Source organism: Colletes latitarsis, chromosome 2, assembly GCF_051014445.1.
Source record: "Colletes latitarsis isolate SP2378_abdomen chromosome 2, iyColLati1, whole genome shotgun sequence".
NCBI classification, from domain to species: domain Eukaryota; kingdom Metazoa; phylum Arthropoda; class Insecta; order Hymenoptera; family Colletidae; genus Colletes; species Colletes latitarsis.
Genome location: NC_135135.1, coordinates 26,968,551 through 26,983,502, shown reverse-complemented (window position 1 = coordinate 26,983,502; position 14,952 = coordinate 26,968,551). Strand labels below are relative to the sequence as shown.

The following is a 14,952-nucleotide window of genomic DNA, read 5'->3' as shown; positions in this document are numbered from 1 at the left end:
ATAAATAGGACAGCGCCGCGCTACGGAGTGGTATTTCGTCGCGTGACGCCGGCTCGTGTGCATCGATCCGACTCGTCCGTACGACGAAAATTCGCGCCTCGCGAAAATCAATCCTGCGTCGCGTTGCATTTCCTTGGCTAGGCCGTGAGGAAGGTCGAGCGGAAACCGGTTCCCAGGGTCCAGTACACCGAAGTCGTTGGGGACAGTATGTTGAGGAAATTGCTGAGCAAATCCGGACGTAGATTGCTGAGGGTAAGACACCCATGGCAATTATCCCTCGTCCCACTGCACGCACGCACGTTTTTGGCGCATCGGCCGACCCAATTCCTGAGGCCTCGCGTAATGCATCGGCAAACCTGGCCACACCGGTCCCTTCCAAAGTGTTTTCGACTCCGGTTCCGTTCCACGGACGCGTTTCGGTCGGCGAAATTGCCCGTGTTTATAGATAGAGCTGACCAGATAGAAACTCGGTGGGAATGTTTCGTTATAAACGTCGTGTGCGTCGCTTGCGATGATCGAACAGATGATGCTACGAACCGTAGATTAGGGGAGAATTTTATTCGTACAAAGAGTCCGCAGTGGTTTATTTACGATGTTTGCGCTCCTTCAAAGTGAAATATAATGCGTTTGTATTGTTCTTTATCGTTGGCACGAACCGTAACATTTTTAAAAAGTTTTATTTGTCATCTGTTTTGCCCCCTGCATGGTACACTGAAACGTCTAACGCGATTGCCCATAAGTGGAATTCGAATTCAGCGATCAAATGTTTTGGAAATAGTTATTTCCCTATTGATTTGGATTTTATAACGCGTAAACTGACGATTACTGTCGTGAAAACGGATTTTATGGCCGAAACAACGGACCTCCCTAGCGTCGTGAACTCTCGGGGACAGTCTTCAGAACTTCGTGCAGTACGTCCCGTGAAAATACACAGCGCAACGTTGCGATACGTTCCCCCTGATTCTGTAAATTGGATCAAATATTCACGAGCGGGTAATTTTGATCGGCGTGACCTCGCTTAACATTGATTCGCTCAACTCGGCTCGCAGAAACGTACGCTTCGAGTTGTTACCTTTGGCCAGTGCTTCCCAACCTTTTCTCGCGTCATGACGCATTTAAAAATGGCTAATTCAAGTTCGAAAATTCGAATATTATTATCGCAAATGTTCTCGTGGCAGGCACACGTTCTTGTCACGTCGTGACGGTCTAGTCGTCACACCTGTTGGGAAGCATTACCTTAGAGCAGTGTGCCACGAATGCAGCGGCCTTCCGATGATAATCATCGCATAATTGTTACAATATAATTCTACGAGTGTGCTGGAGAAGAGTAGATTTTTTGCAAAATAGCTATATCCTAGACTGTTGGTTCGATTCTGCAGGCAATCAAGAAATTGTCGACGAGGAGTCGCAAGGCGAAGAAGTCACGGAACCTGACCTCTTGGTTTTCAGCCATACCAGACCACGAGACAACGTCGATATCGTCGTGGTCCCTGCCGTCCTTGGACACGGACAGCATCGACACGTACATGACGTACGTGGGCGAGAACTCCGAGGACTGTCTCTCGACGTGCTGCTACTGCGACGAGTACGAGGAGAACCAGAGGAACGAGAACATCGAGAACGAGATGATAATCTAACGCATGCGATCTTACCGTGGACAGTCGATGCGCCCGTCGCTACGTTTCCCTTCGACGGCGAAGCAATTTTCATCTTTCAACCCGCAGCCTCGATGGAAGCACGAAGGGACATCTTGCACGGAAACAGGATTCTCCGACCAGAACGTTTGTTCGATCCTGTGAGAAACCAGAAAGAAACAGATTAACAAGGGAGTCCTCGTGCAGGCGAGACCGGGGACTGGGTGTCCAATGCGCGATGGTAACTTAGAGATCCTCTACAATCCGTTCCATAGTATATTTGTAAATTTCATTATTTTTCGAGGCGTGTTTTAACGAAAATTGGACCACATCGGATTACGCGTGCGACTGAGTTTTTGAATATTTTCAACGGTGTACACAGCGTTCCCCGCTTCTATGCAACCTGAACCCGAAAGTGAGTAAATGAGAGGCGTAGAATGCGAGCGGGTCGGGTCATGCATTGATCGATATTTATGCTTCTATATTTTCTGTTATATATTCGAAACAATATTACCAATGTATCAATGACGTTCTCACGAGAAAAATGAGTACCAACACGGTGGTGTTCGGATTATGTTTATCGTATCGCTTTTGAACAACTTTCGAGGTTTCTTTAAAAATTGTCCGAACGGGATTGTGTTTGGGCTCGTTTTCATCGGGATAACGTCGCCAATCCAATGGTAATATTTTTGAAGGGGGAAAATGGGTACAAGCGGGGAATACTGTATATCGTTCGACGCGTTCTCGTCGCGCGTTTTTCGAAACTGCACCGACATTCGAATAGTAACGTTTTCTCGATCGTTGCTCGATCGAGAGCTGCAGCAAAGATTCGTTTTCGCAACACGAAATACTCACGTAAACATCGAAAGAGGAAAACATTGCTTCAGGGGCAATCGGTCTTCCGCAGAATGATTAGTTTGTAAGTATTTATTTTGATCTCATTTAGACAGGTACTAGCGTCTACTTTAAGCTTAAATCGTACCAAATATCTGTCCATAGGTATGTCGTTTATTCCCGCGATAATCAAGCGCGTCGTTTCGCAAAGTTTTCTTCTCTTCGCCTAGCGATTAGCTCGTATCTCGCACGCGACGCGTAGTACAAACAGTACCTACATACATATGTATATCGATCGTGCAATTTTTAGGATTCTCTTTATCAATCGTCACCAACGAGAGTAGTGTAAATGTACAATAGGGTCGTCTTCTATCCGTCGAATTTTGACCACGATAAAATATACAGGATGTTCAGCCAACCCTGGGAAAAATTTTAATAGGCGATTCTAGAGGCCAAAATAAGACGAAAATCAAGAATACCAATTTCTCGACTGAGGCTTCGTTAAAAATTTCAAATCGTTCTGGAAAAATTATTTTCGGTTGCAGGGGTCAATTACAATTATTTTTAGTCATTACACATACCTTCGAAATCCTACTCACTTTCGAGAAAAAAATTCGAGGTGTGAAATTTTTCGGCGAAATTAAAAATTTTCAAATCGTTCTAAAAAAAATATTTTTAGTTGCAGGGGTCAATTACAATAATTTTTGGTCATTACACATACCTTCGAAATCCTACCCACTTCGAAGAAAAAAATTCGAAAAGGTGTGAAATTTTTCGATAAAATTAAAAATTTTCAAATCGTTCTAAAAAAATTATTTCTAGTTGCAGGGGTTAATTACAATTATTTTTGGTCATTACACATACCTCCGAAATCCTGCGCATTTTCGAGAAAAAAATTCAGTACTGGCGGAACTTTAAACATTAATAACTTTTTAACGAAGCCTCCATCAACAAATTGGTATTCTTGATTTTCGTCTTATTTTGGCCTCTAGAATCCCTCATTAAAATTTTTCCCAGGGTTGGTGGATACAGATTAGCGACTGTGCTCGAGAATCCTGAATTGAGAATCTTTCAGACTTTAAACAAATTTCCTATTACCCTTTACCGAGAAATATACGCAAGCAAACTGAATTCCTCCTTTATTTAAATATATTTTATTTATGATTAAAGAATTTTCAAACGGGATTCCCGAATTCCAGGAAGCAAAAGAAACACAGTCACTAATACGAACGTCACTATTTTATGAAAATTAATGTTTTGCCTTTTGGGCGTTACTCGTCGTACGATAGTTTAGTGTTTCTCAAAATCCGCGGATTCTTAGAAGAGAAAAGTCATATTTTAGTTTGTGAAATAGGAAAATTATTTCCCATAGTGTTTTATTTTTACTAAGAGGATCTTCCAATCTAGGAGATTAATTATTATGCATACAATTATTTATTAAAGGAATATGTTACCTGAGTGTAGCATCTTTCTAGTTTCCCTAAAGTCTTTATTGGGGGATTCGAAAGCGAAGTTTGAGAAATACTGCAATAGAGTTAATGAAAGTAGCACGTCCAACGAAACGATGAGACTTATAAAAATTATTGGTGTTGTTGTATAGGTTGCGTAGACCAAGGGTTCTCAGATTTCCTCAGCAGTGTTTCAACCTCGGTGTCTTGATATGAAATTAAAACACTTGGAACATAACAGAAGAAAATTAACAAAATAATCATAAATTAATGATAACTCTAAACAGTCTGAGCTAATTTTTTAACCAAACTTTGAGAACCTCTGGCGTAGTAGAGGATTCTTCGATTCGTTTTTCATCGTCGACATCTAAGAATCCTGGAACCCAGAAAAATGATCGTAACCATCGTTACCACCGTTTCGTTTTCTAATTATCGTGGAAGTCGCACAATTTAGCTTACGAAACGAATAGTCAATGGCAGCCATTTTCGTACTTTGCCAATCGTGTAGCTTTACTTTCGAACCAACCACGGCACAATCGATGTTAGAGCGTACTGTTTACAGTCGCGGAATCAAGAACTCAAAGACTACGCAATAAAATACTTTTCTATAAGGCGTCTTGTTTTTTGCACTTTTGCTCAAAAGCAGCGGTCTCTTGCGGTCGAGGCGAACTTTTTCGTATCCTTTCATGCAATTCTGTTCTCGCGAGAGACACTCGGACTATGTTTTTTCGTTGCGTTAGAAACTTGTATGTAAATAAATATGTGAATGTACATAAACGTCGTGCAGGTGTAAATAGATGTATATGGATGCGTCTCGATATTTTTCCGTGAGTATGTCCGACGAGGCTGTGACTTTCTAATGGATGCGAATGTCATAAATAAAATAGTTTTATCGACGAAATATGGAGTTCCCATGACCCTCGTCGCCCAGAGACTTCCTATCGAACGTCCTTCCCTATTTTAATGCACGGATGCTTGATCGATCGAACCGCGAAAACGCCTAACGTCGCTTTACATGATTAGCAACAGAGTTTCCCGACTGTTCCTATGTCGAAATTAAAAAATTTCAAATCGTTTTAAAAAAAATATATTTAATTGCAGGGATCAATTACAATTATTTTTGGTCAATAGACATACCCTCAAATTCCTACGCACTTTTGAGAAAAAAATTCAAATAGGTGTGAAATTTTTCGACAAAATTAAAAATTTTCAAATCGTTCTAAAAAAAATATTTTTACTTGCAGGGGTCAATTACAATCATTTTTGGTCAATAGACATACCCTCAAATTCCTACGCACTTTTGAGAAAAAAATTCCTTACCGAAAATCTAATGTAAGGTCAGAAATGCTTCCCTGAAATTTCATGCGAATCTTTAAAATGTCATAACTTCTAAACGGATTGGACGATTTTAATGTTTAAAAAAGCAAACTACGCGTATTTTAATGTAGAATATGTAGAAATTCAAAAAATATTCGAAAAGTTGGTCCTTGACCCTGTAAAATGAGAAAAACCCAATAAAAATGGTCCAATTTTCAAACAGCCATAACTCCTATAATAGTGAGTATATTTCAATGAAACTTTTTTCTGAAGTAGAGCCCATAGGTACCTACAAAAAAGTATTAAACAACTTTTTTGTAGGTCGTCAAGTAAAATAAAAAAACTAAAAATGAAAAAGGAATTTTTAAGAAAAATCGACAGGGGGTAGGTGCCTAAATTTTTCGACGAAAAAAAAAAATTTCAAATCGATCTAAAAAAAATATTTTTACTTGCAGGGGTCAATTACAACCATTTTTGGGCAATAGACATACCCTCAAATTCCTACGCACTTTTGAGAAAAAAATTCAAATTGGAGTGAAATTTTTCACTAAAATTAAAAATTTTCAAATCGTTCTAAAAAAAATATTTTTACTTGCAGGGGTCAATTACAATCATTTTTGGTCAATAGACATACCCTCAAATTCCTACGCACTTTTGAGAAAAAAATTCAAATAGGTGTGAAATTTTTCACCAAAATTAAAAATTTTCAAATCGTTTTAAAAAAAATATATTTAGTTGCAGGGGTCAATTACAATCATTTTTGGTCATTAGACATACCCTCGAAATCCTACTCACTTTTGAGAAAAAAATTCCTTACCGAAAATCTAATGTAAGGTCAGAAATGCTTCCCTGAAATTTCATGCGAATCTTTAAAACGTCATAACTTCTAAACGGATTGGACGATTTTAATGTTTAAAAAAGCAAACTACGCGTATTTTAATGTAGAATATGTAGAAATTCAAAAAATATTCGAAAAGTTGGTCCTTGACCCTGTAAAATGAGAAAAACCCAATAAAAATGGTCCAATTTTCAAACAGCCATAACTCCTATAATAGTGAGTATATTTCAATGAAACTTTTTTCTGAAGTAGAGCCCATAGGTACCTACAAAAAAGTATTAAACAACTTTTTTGTAGGTCGTCAAGTAAAATAAAAAAACTAAAAATGAAAAAGGAATTTTTAAGAAAAATCGACAGGGGGTAGGTGCCTAAATTTTTCGACGAAAAAAAAAAAATTTCAAATCGTTCTAAAAAAAATATTTTCAGTTGCTGGGGTCAATTACAATAATTTTTGGTCATTACACATATCCCCGAAATTCTACCCACTTTCGAGAAAAAAATTTCTTAGCGAAAATATACTGTGTGTTTTAACTGGTATTTTACGTTTCGAGGTCTAAAATGTTTAACAAAACGGGGTAACACGCGTTCGCGCAATTAGCAGCAACGATCGGTACGGATTCGTGACCAAAGAGAATTAAGCGCGCCATAGCCGGGGCGAATTCGGGTACGAACAATGGCCACGTGCTCGGGCGATGGCTCCTCCTCCCCCTCCTCCTCGAGAATTAGTTTCGCTCCCCCGTGGTTTCTGAATATCCCTGGAAAGAAAGCAACCTCCGACCGACTAATTGTTCCCGCCGATCGTTACCCGGTCTCGCGAATTTCCCGTTTTGCGGAGGCGCTCTTTACGAGAGGATTAACGAGTCGCGAAACTGGTTCGCATCCTGCGACGGGCGAGAGGAACCCTGGGGCGCCATGCTTTGTTCTTCTATGGCGGACGGAATGCAAGCTGCGAAGTGCACCTTTGCATAAGAATACGCGCGGTATTCGAGAGGATGTGGTAAATCTCGTTCTGAGAGACAAAGAGAGAGGGAAGGGACCATGTTTGTCGCGAAAAATCGCACGGTATCGTATTTGTTTTTAACAATTTTCAAGATTCTAACTAGCGTCGTTGGTTCTATCAATCGATATGCCCTTATTTTATGATAGAATTGCGTTTAAAAAATAATTCAACGTCTTTTTTTAATCAGACCTCGAAAGTTGTTCGACATCGGTACAATAACGCGTGATTAAAAACAATCCGATCGTGGTCGCGTTTGGGCTCATTTTTCTCGGGAAATCTCGGCAAATACGAAGGGTAGCGATAATGAACACAATTCCTTTACGTCGTTATTTTATTACAAAGCCTCGTTGTAAAAATATTTTGAACGTTTCTTCCACGCGCATACATCCATACGTACGTGTAATGGCACTTGTCCTTCCAGTTGCATTTTACTTTTGTCGCCTATCGTTATATTATTATTTTTTTTTTTCGGTACAAAATAATCAGACTTCGTTCGTTAGAAACGGAACGACAAATAGAAAAAATATTATTAAATAGACGTGTTATTTACAATATGTACACTGTACAACGTCGCCAGTAAACAATAAATAATATCTTTCTCGCTTGTTATTTAGGTACATACTTGCATGACTATCATTGGTATCACACATAAGGAAACATCGATGCGTACTTCGATCGATCGAGCTCCCCAGACGCGTTCGTGCGTCGTTTCTATAAAATTAGCTCGTAAAAAATATTATTTCATTTTATTTGGTCCACCATCGGAAGAAGCTCTCGTCTAGAAACTCCTGAATTTCAATCAGTTGCATTTGCTCCAAAGCTCTTCGCCACATTCCTCAAACATTTTCTCCTTTCCATGACAATGCTATTGGTAACACAAATCATCTGACGTCGAACCTAAACTCTATCCAGGACCATTCTCACCAAAGCTCTAGACTTCTTCAAACGCTATCGCTCTAGCGATCACTCTAAACTAGCAGTTCCCAATCAATTTCTCGATTAAAATCCAGATAAATTTCTTCTACCAATGGAGGGGGGGACACGAGTCCCCGGTAACTCCTTGCGTATGCTATGAGTTGGGAAACCTTGCTCTAAGAGATAATCTTCCCCAAACGATTCTAATCGCTAAATCTCAATTCCACTCGGAAGCGTCATCTTTCAGAAGCTCTACACGGGTCTTCGCGCTTGCATTATCTCCTACGGTCTTGTTATTTCCGCGATTGCCAGTCGCGTAACTAAAGCACAGTTTCACCGAATCGGGTTCACAGCCGACCAAGGACCGGTTGTCTCTCAATAGGCCAGTTCGGCGCCCCAAGGCCTGTACGGTTTCCCGTGTTGCTGTTGAGGATACTGTCCTGGATATTGGCCCCACCCGAGCGCGCTTCCACCCAGAAGGGAAGGCATGGTTCCCGTGCCAGGTGGCATTCCCGTGGAGACTGTGCTCGCTGGCTCGTAGCTGCTCGTCGAGGTGGTGGACGTCAACGACGTAGCCGGTGGCACGGTGGCCGGCACCGCCGACGGCGGATGCTCGCGATGGAAGCTCTGCAGGTGAGAGAGCAATCGTAACCTCAGCGGGTCCCGTTCGTCCAGGCCCTCCATCGTCACTAAATAACGACCGACTTCTGCCGCGCACTCCCCCCACCCCACCGCGTGATAGTCCATCGCCAATTTAGTGCTGTCGTAACCCTCTGGTCCTGCAATTTCAAACAGCAAACATTGTTTATTCACTTATTAAGAGAACATCCTTTGAAGCAATTAACGATATGCTTACAATCTAGGTTTGAGTGCTTAAAACAGTTATGGGAAAACTTTTACTCTGAATACCTGTTACAAAGAACCTGAAAGGACTGTATCCTCAGCAATAGTATTCTTGCAGGAAAAATGATCTTGATATGGGTGGTACATCTGCTGTTATGAATAACTTTTACTCTGAGTAATTGTCACGAAGAACTTGAAAGGACTGTGTCATCAGCAAGTACCTCAATAGCACAATAGAACTTGACATAGCTTCGTTGAAACCTGTACTAGGTGTTACATTTGTTGTTTAATCGTTAGTAGTTTGTCGAAGCTCCATGAAAGAGAGTGCACTCTCAGGAAGAACGTCCAGAAGCTACGGTGGGTTATTTTTCATCCCATCGACCAGTCGTAATCCCTTGAGAATGTATTTTCGGCCGGGACGAGGCGCGAGGGCCAATTATTGGCAAGTTTTTCGCGCGGAAATCGTTCTCGGGCAGGTGATCCCGCGGATGGCGGCAAAAGCAGGCCGAAAGGAGATCGAGCGAGGAGGGTGAGAGGACGAGTTCTCTCGGTGGCAAAACGGACCGTGGCGTGAACCGAGGAAACAGGCGAGATGGGTGCCTCGGGTTCAGCAGCCGGCAGCATATTGTATACACCATGGAATGGGACAGGTAGCGTGGGAACCATTTAGACCCCCGTAGACCGGGACACATGCACTCTTGCACGCACCCCGCGCCTCCGAACGAACACAGAGAGCCACCGCTGTCCCACGATATGCCCTGGGCCTCTTTGGTCCAGTGTTTCTCAAACCTTCTCTCATCAACGCGTTGACTGTCATCGGTGGTCACTAGTGACCGACGCTCCGAACTCACGACGTTGTTAAAATAATCGTTTACAATGGAAGATACCCGATACTTGAGAATAGCAATACTCCCAAAAAATTAGGAGTTTACAATTTGAAAGTTTACGCGACAGTCAACGGGATATTGTGTTACAAGGTGCATAATACTTTCAGGTTGAATTTTCCAGCTGGAGAAATCAAATGAATTTTGAAAACACTGGTCAGGTGTGTTCTAGCTCTAAACAAAATTTGCAAATAAACAAGTAAAAGCAAATAAGGAGTGCGGATAAACGAATTACTCTGACCGTAGTTTTTCAGCTGTCAAGAGAGTTCAGGAAAATACTAGTATTGCTGGTTAACGGGATGGAGGATCGAGCATCGCCCCTGTACCGCGTATTCCTTAATTGGAAATATTAAATTTAATGTCGCGCGACGTTCCACCCCTCGGCGCGTTTATGTTTCTCGGTGCTGCATTTGCAAACAACGAGATCGTAGGTCGATACAGGCCGATAGCGAGCGTGTACCCGCGCTTATAGAGAGAGACAGGGAGTAGTTGGTTTCCCACAGGGTTCGACATCTGTCCCAGCCTTGGGCAAGGGAGTCGGTGGCTCCTTGACGAAGGGTGCTGCGCGGGACACCCCACTACCTAGCACGCCACCAATCGTGGGAACACCACTTCGGAAGAGTCGTTGACTTCCTGTGCTTCCCACAGGATCTACGTTTCGGCTTCTAACACCTGCTTCTCCGAGGATATCTCGCCTGGCGGTACTAGCCATTCAAACTCCCGTCGTTCCTCATTCCTCGCGCCAAAGCATGGAAAATGACCAAATTTTCAAAGTCCTCGGGAACCCCAACACAGTTTCGACTATCTTGGTTGGCGTTAGATCTTCTAAATTGAAAGAAAAATTGAAGAAGAGTAAGGGAAGCGATTACTCGATTTCGTAACTTTGCTCTGCTCTAATAACTCAAGAGTTCTATTTTACCATGTTATATTTTTCCTGGCAAGTCTTTCGTCTCAAACTTTGCTTTCCGCCATTTTTCGGGTAGACGTCGTTCGATAATTGCTGGAAACCACTGCACCAAACAGATCGTTGTCCCAATCGGGCACGAACGATAAACGCGTTTAACGCCCGAACAGATGGTTCGGTTGTCGAGTCACAATTACGAAGGTTCGCGACGTTCGGTCAACAGGTGTCTTCCGGTTTACGAGGGACGACGTCAACGACGAACGAGAAATGGTAGCGGGTGTAGGAACGAGGAAACAACAGGTCGACGCTGTTGCTAATTTCTGCGATCAGTTTAACATTTCGAGGCCCCAGAAAAAGGTCACCTCCAAAGAATTAATTTTAGAAGGGTTTTACGGGTTTCTGGGGGGGGGCGATTGGGAACCAAACCGGAAGCTGGGCTCCGATGTCCTGTGCCGCGCATAACGGATCGTTTCCTGCTTCGGAGGCTTTTATCGCGCAAGGTTCCGTTTTCTTTTTTTTTTTTTTATCTTTTTTTTTCTCTCTGGTCCCTGCGATCGGATCGCTCGATGGCTCACCTTTATTTCGAAGAGTCCGCAGGTGCTCGACGGTGAGCTGCAAAATTTCCGCCTTCTCCAATTTGCCGCTGTGTGGGTCCCTCGCCGCGGCTGGCACCAATCTCCGCAGCTCGCCGAGGGACGCGTTTATTCTGTCGCGACGTTTCTTCTCGATCATCCCCCGCCTGCGCTTCCGCGACGCGTGCTGACAGGAATCGCCTCCCGGCGAGTTGCAACTATATCGAGAAAAGGGAAACAAAGAACGGGGGTGAGTCCCAGACGGATACTGCCGGTTACATTTCAAATATTCGAACGGCCTCTCTCCCCCCGAGCGACGCCATCGCGATCCATCGGACGCGATAACCCCTTCGAAATTCACTCGCTGGCCAAAAGTAAAGGATTCTTCGTCTCTTTTAACACTAGATTTACGGAACCCGTCAATTTGACGGATGTCAGATTCGATATTTAACACTAGGTTTACGGAATACGTCAATTTGACGCATTAAGATTCTAAACTTAACGTTACAGGACTCATAAATATTATTTGTTAGCAATTCATATTGGATTTAATTGATGTAATGATATGAATGTACATTCTAATTAAAAGAAAAATTGCATTTTAATGTAACTATTAACAGAGCGAATTACAATAAAAATATGCGCAACGAGTGTCCGTAAACCTAGTGTTAAAATTGCAGAGCGCGTAAATATTATTTTTTAACAACTTGCGTTGAATTTGTTTGATGCAATGGCACGAATGCATATTCTAATTAAAAGAGAAATCGTATTTTAAGGTAACCGTCAACATGAAAGGTATCGATAAATATACGTGCGATCAATGCCCGTAAATCTAGTGTTAAAAACTATCTTGAGTGAAAGAGTACAATTGAAACTGTGTTTTGCAATAGGAAATCTATCAATTGAACAGGTTTCGAGGTTCCAAGTGTCCTACCCCTCACAGAAAATGCTCGAAGAGAATTTGCTTTCGTTATTGGAACATATCTGTTCATAAGATTGCGTCTGAATGAATTTTAATTGTAATACTCTCGTCTGGAGGTTCGAGTGAGACTCTGGAACGTCTGAATGTGCACTTTTATCGAAGCGTCCAGGGTACATTGAGAAACACTGCTCATTTTCGAAAACGTTCATTTCTAGCCGACGAATTCCCCGAAGGGTTAATCCTTTCAAGCGCGAGAGAACAATGAAATGTTAATTACTACGTTATTGTAAACGGACTCCACATATGTTAGGTACGCTTCTTGCGAAACGTTGATTAACTTCGATTCAGAAACGTATATCGAAATTACTTATTAGTATTCCAGAAAATACTGCACATTTTATACGATCTACTTTTCCTTATCGATGGCGGACAAAAATGCTTGGTATCCAGAGGGCATAGTTTCTTTCTTCTCATTTCTGAATAATTAATAAGAATAACTTTCGCTTGCTCTTTGAATCCTCGTCTTATTCTTCATAGAATGTGCTTGCATATTAATTCTACCTCTATGAAAGATCGAAGCATTACAGTTTGTACAAACAGAAATTGTAAGAATGCAAAGTATCTAAAATTTTGAACGTTAAAAGACCTCTAGAAGAGAATCCCTTTCTATGTCTGTTAGGCACTGGTAGATATCACTTAGCCCTTTCGATCCAGGTAAGGCAGATTTAGAAATACCTTGTCTTGTCTTTAACGGGATCTTTTAAGTATTCCACAAAGTAAGGTTCCATTCAGCGACAGCCATTTCTATACTATACGCTGTACATAAATATAATATATGCAGTAGAAAGTATACGTCAAATGCACGATTCCTTTTGGAAACAAACATAAAAGAAAAATGTGCAGTATTTCCTTGGAGAACGTCAAACAACTCATAACAACTTTCAGTTTCAGTTATACGTACGGTTCTTTGCCGCTCTCCTCGGAGAAAACGTCGTCGCAATCAGAGTCGCTCATAGCCCTCTTCAGGTTCCTCTGTTGATGAGCTTGCCCTTGTTGCGATTGCTGTTGCTGTTGCTGCTGCTGTTGTTGCTGCTGTTGACCGCCCTCCTGACTCCTCATGTCCGCCACGTCGATCTTCAGTTCGGGAAACTCGTGACTGGGCCTCATTTCCGGGGCCATGTCGGGCCTCATCATCTCCTGGTGTCTGATGTCTTGGTGCCTGGCCATCTCGGGCCTGTGCAGCTCCTGGTGCCTCTGCATCTCCGTGTGCCTCAGATCGGGCCTGTGCATGTCGTGCCTGAGCTCCTGGGGCCTGAGCTCCGGCCCCGTAGGATGCCTGAGGTCGTGAGGCGGTCGCATGTCGTGATGGTGGCGCATGTCGGGATGCTGGGGCTGATACGAAGGATGCGGCGGTGGTGGGTAGCCCCAGTGGTGGCCGGAAGGTGGTCCAGGCAGCCCGGAAATGTGGCTGGGACCGACGGGCCCCGAGGCGATCTCCGACGACAGCAACGTGCTGTTCTCGTCGGAGCGCGCTACCACTACTCTCCACATGTTACTCTCTCGATTCGATTATTAACGATGATTATTGACGATGACGAACAGTCGAGGTTGAGGACAATTGGCACCGAGTGGCTACCTGGTCAAGATCGGTCCCATAACGGCGACAGAGTCTCGTCGATCTTTCATAGCGGTGACACCCGATGGAAACTTCGAAACTGGAAACTGACTTCACTAAACTGTCACTTCCAGCGAATGTCCGTTACCCAGGTGGTAAAAGTTCGATAAACTCTGGGTAGGCGTCGCGTCGATAATCGTCGAAAGGAGCAATCTCCTGGACACTTGTTACTCGTAGGAAGTTTATCGGGGTTCACGTGCCGCGGCTTCCTGGCGACGGTCGCGGTCGCGTGCGCGCACGTCCGAAGAAGCGACCAGAAATCGGGCGCAAGGTCCTCGCGGAGACAGTGTCCGTCGGGTGCACGCGGCTGCTGGCGTGTCGCTTGCTGCGAGATGCACTCGCATGCGTGTGCACTGGTCGCGTGGCGGCCGACGTATGTCGTGTGCGGGAGTACCCTGGGACGACACACGACCGCGTGCCCCGTTTCCCGGTGGTGGGGGGGACTAGGTGCGCGTGGACGGAGTGGGGGTAACTTCTCTGTGCTCCTCGAGCCAAGGTGAATGGCAAACGTCTCCCCGTGAGCCCCACACGCGCTGCGGACCAGGGGAGGAAGAGGGACGGAGAGATCGGGGACTCGAAGGGGGAGCGAAGCGGCGTTCGAAAGGGGCGATTTTCGTGGGAACGTCTCTGGCGCTTAGCTTTTCGAGCCGGGAGTTCCACGAAATCTGGTGCGTTTGGCCCATCAATTATCGGGAACGGAAACTGTACCGGTTGTTTAGCTTTTCGCGCTGGTCGACGATAGCCTTATCGCTCGATCGATGGATCTACTCTCGGAAGTCTGGCGAAGTGATTTTCTTGAAATCTTGCAGGGAAACGTGGTCGATCTGAAAGTATAGAAAATTTTGTAGAATAAAGCTGATTTAACTTTATGTCTGAAGATATTTGCATTTTGGTAGAGGTACAGAACTAGACGCTGCACTGGGCCTGTTGAGCACTGTAGTAACTACTCAGATGTGCAGCGATCAAGCATACCACTTATTTATTCTTGTCGCGTCCCGCGGGTAGTAAAGTTGCAATGTCACGTCAGAGGTGACATATAACCGAGGAAGGTTAACTTTCTCTGATTTCTACCAGTAACTTTTCCCCTTTTTCTGTTTCGTTCCACCGTTCGTCGCAGCTCAAAGACGCGTAAAAAGATAACAGCTGGTTATCCGTTGGTAGAAACC

The 14,952-nt window shown here is 43.5% G+C and overlaps 2 protein-coding genes across 2 annotated transcripts; one reads left to right on the top strand and one right to left on the bottom strand.

Annotated features, from left to right (window-relative positions):
• Nucleotides 1-4,817, top strand: LOC143351447 (uncharacterized). Its single transcript, XM_076782937.1, has 2 exons — nt 1-252; nt 1,380-4,817. Exons 1-2 carry the CDS (start codon nt 208-210, stop codon nt 1,635-1,637), a joined length of 303 nt encoding a protein of 100 aa, XP_076639052.1. The 5' UTR covers nt 1-207; the 3' UTR covers nt 1,638-4,817.
• A 1,422-nt stretch (nt 4,818-6,239) lies between these two features.
• On the bottom strand, nt 6,240-14,575 carry Hey (Hairy/E(spl)-related with YRPW motif). Its single transcript, XM_076776452.1, has 3 exons — nt 13,073-14,575; nt 11,193-11,407; nt 6,240-8,765 (listed from the first exon to the last, which is right to left on the bottom strand). The coding sequence occupies exons 1-3, from the start codon at nt 13,660-13,662 to the stop codon at nt 8,362-8,364; spliced, it is 1,209 nt and encodes a 402-aa protein (XP_076632567.1). The 5' UTR covers nt 13,663-14,575; the 3' UTR covers nt 6,240-8,361.
• Nucleotides 14,576-14,952: the final 377 nt, after the last annotated feature.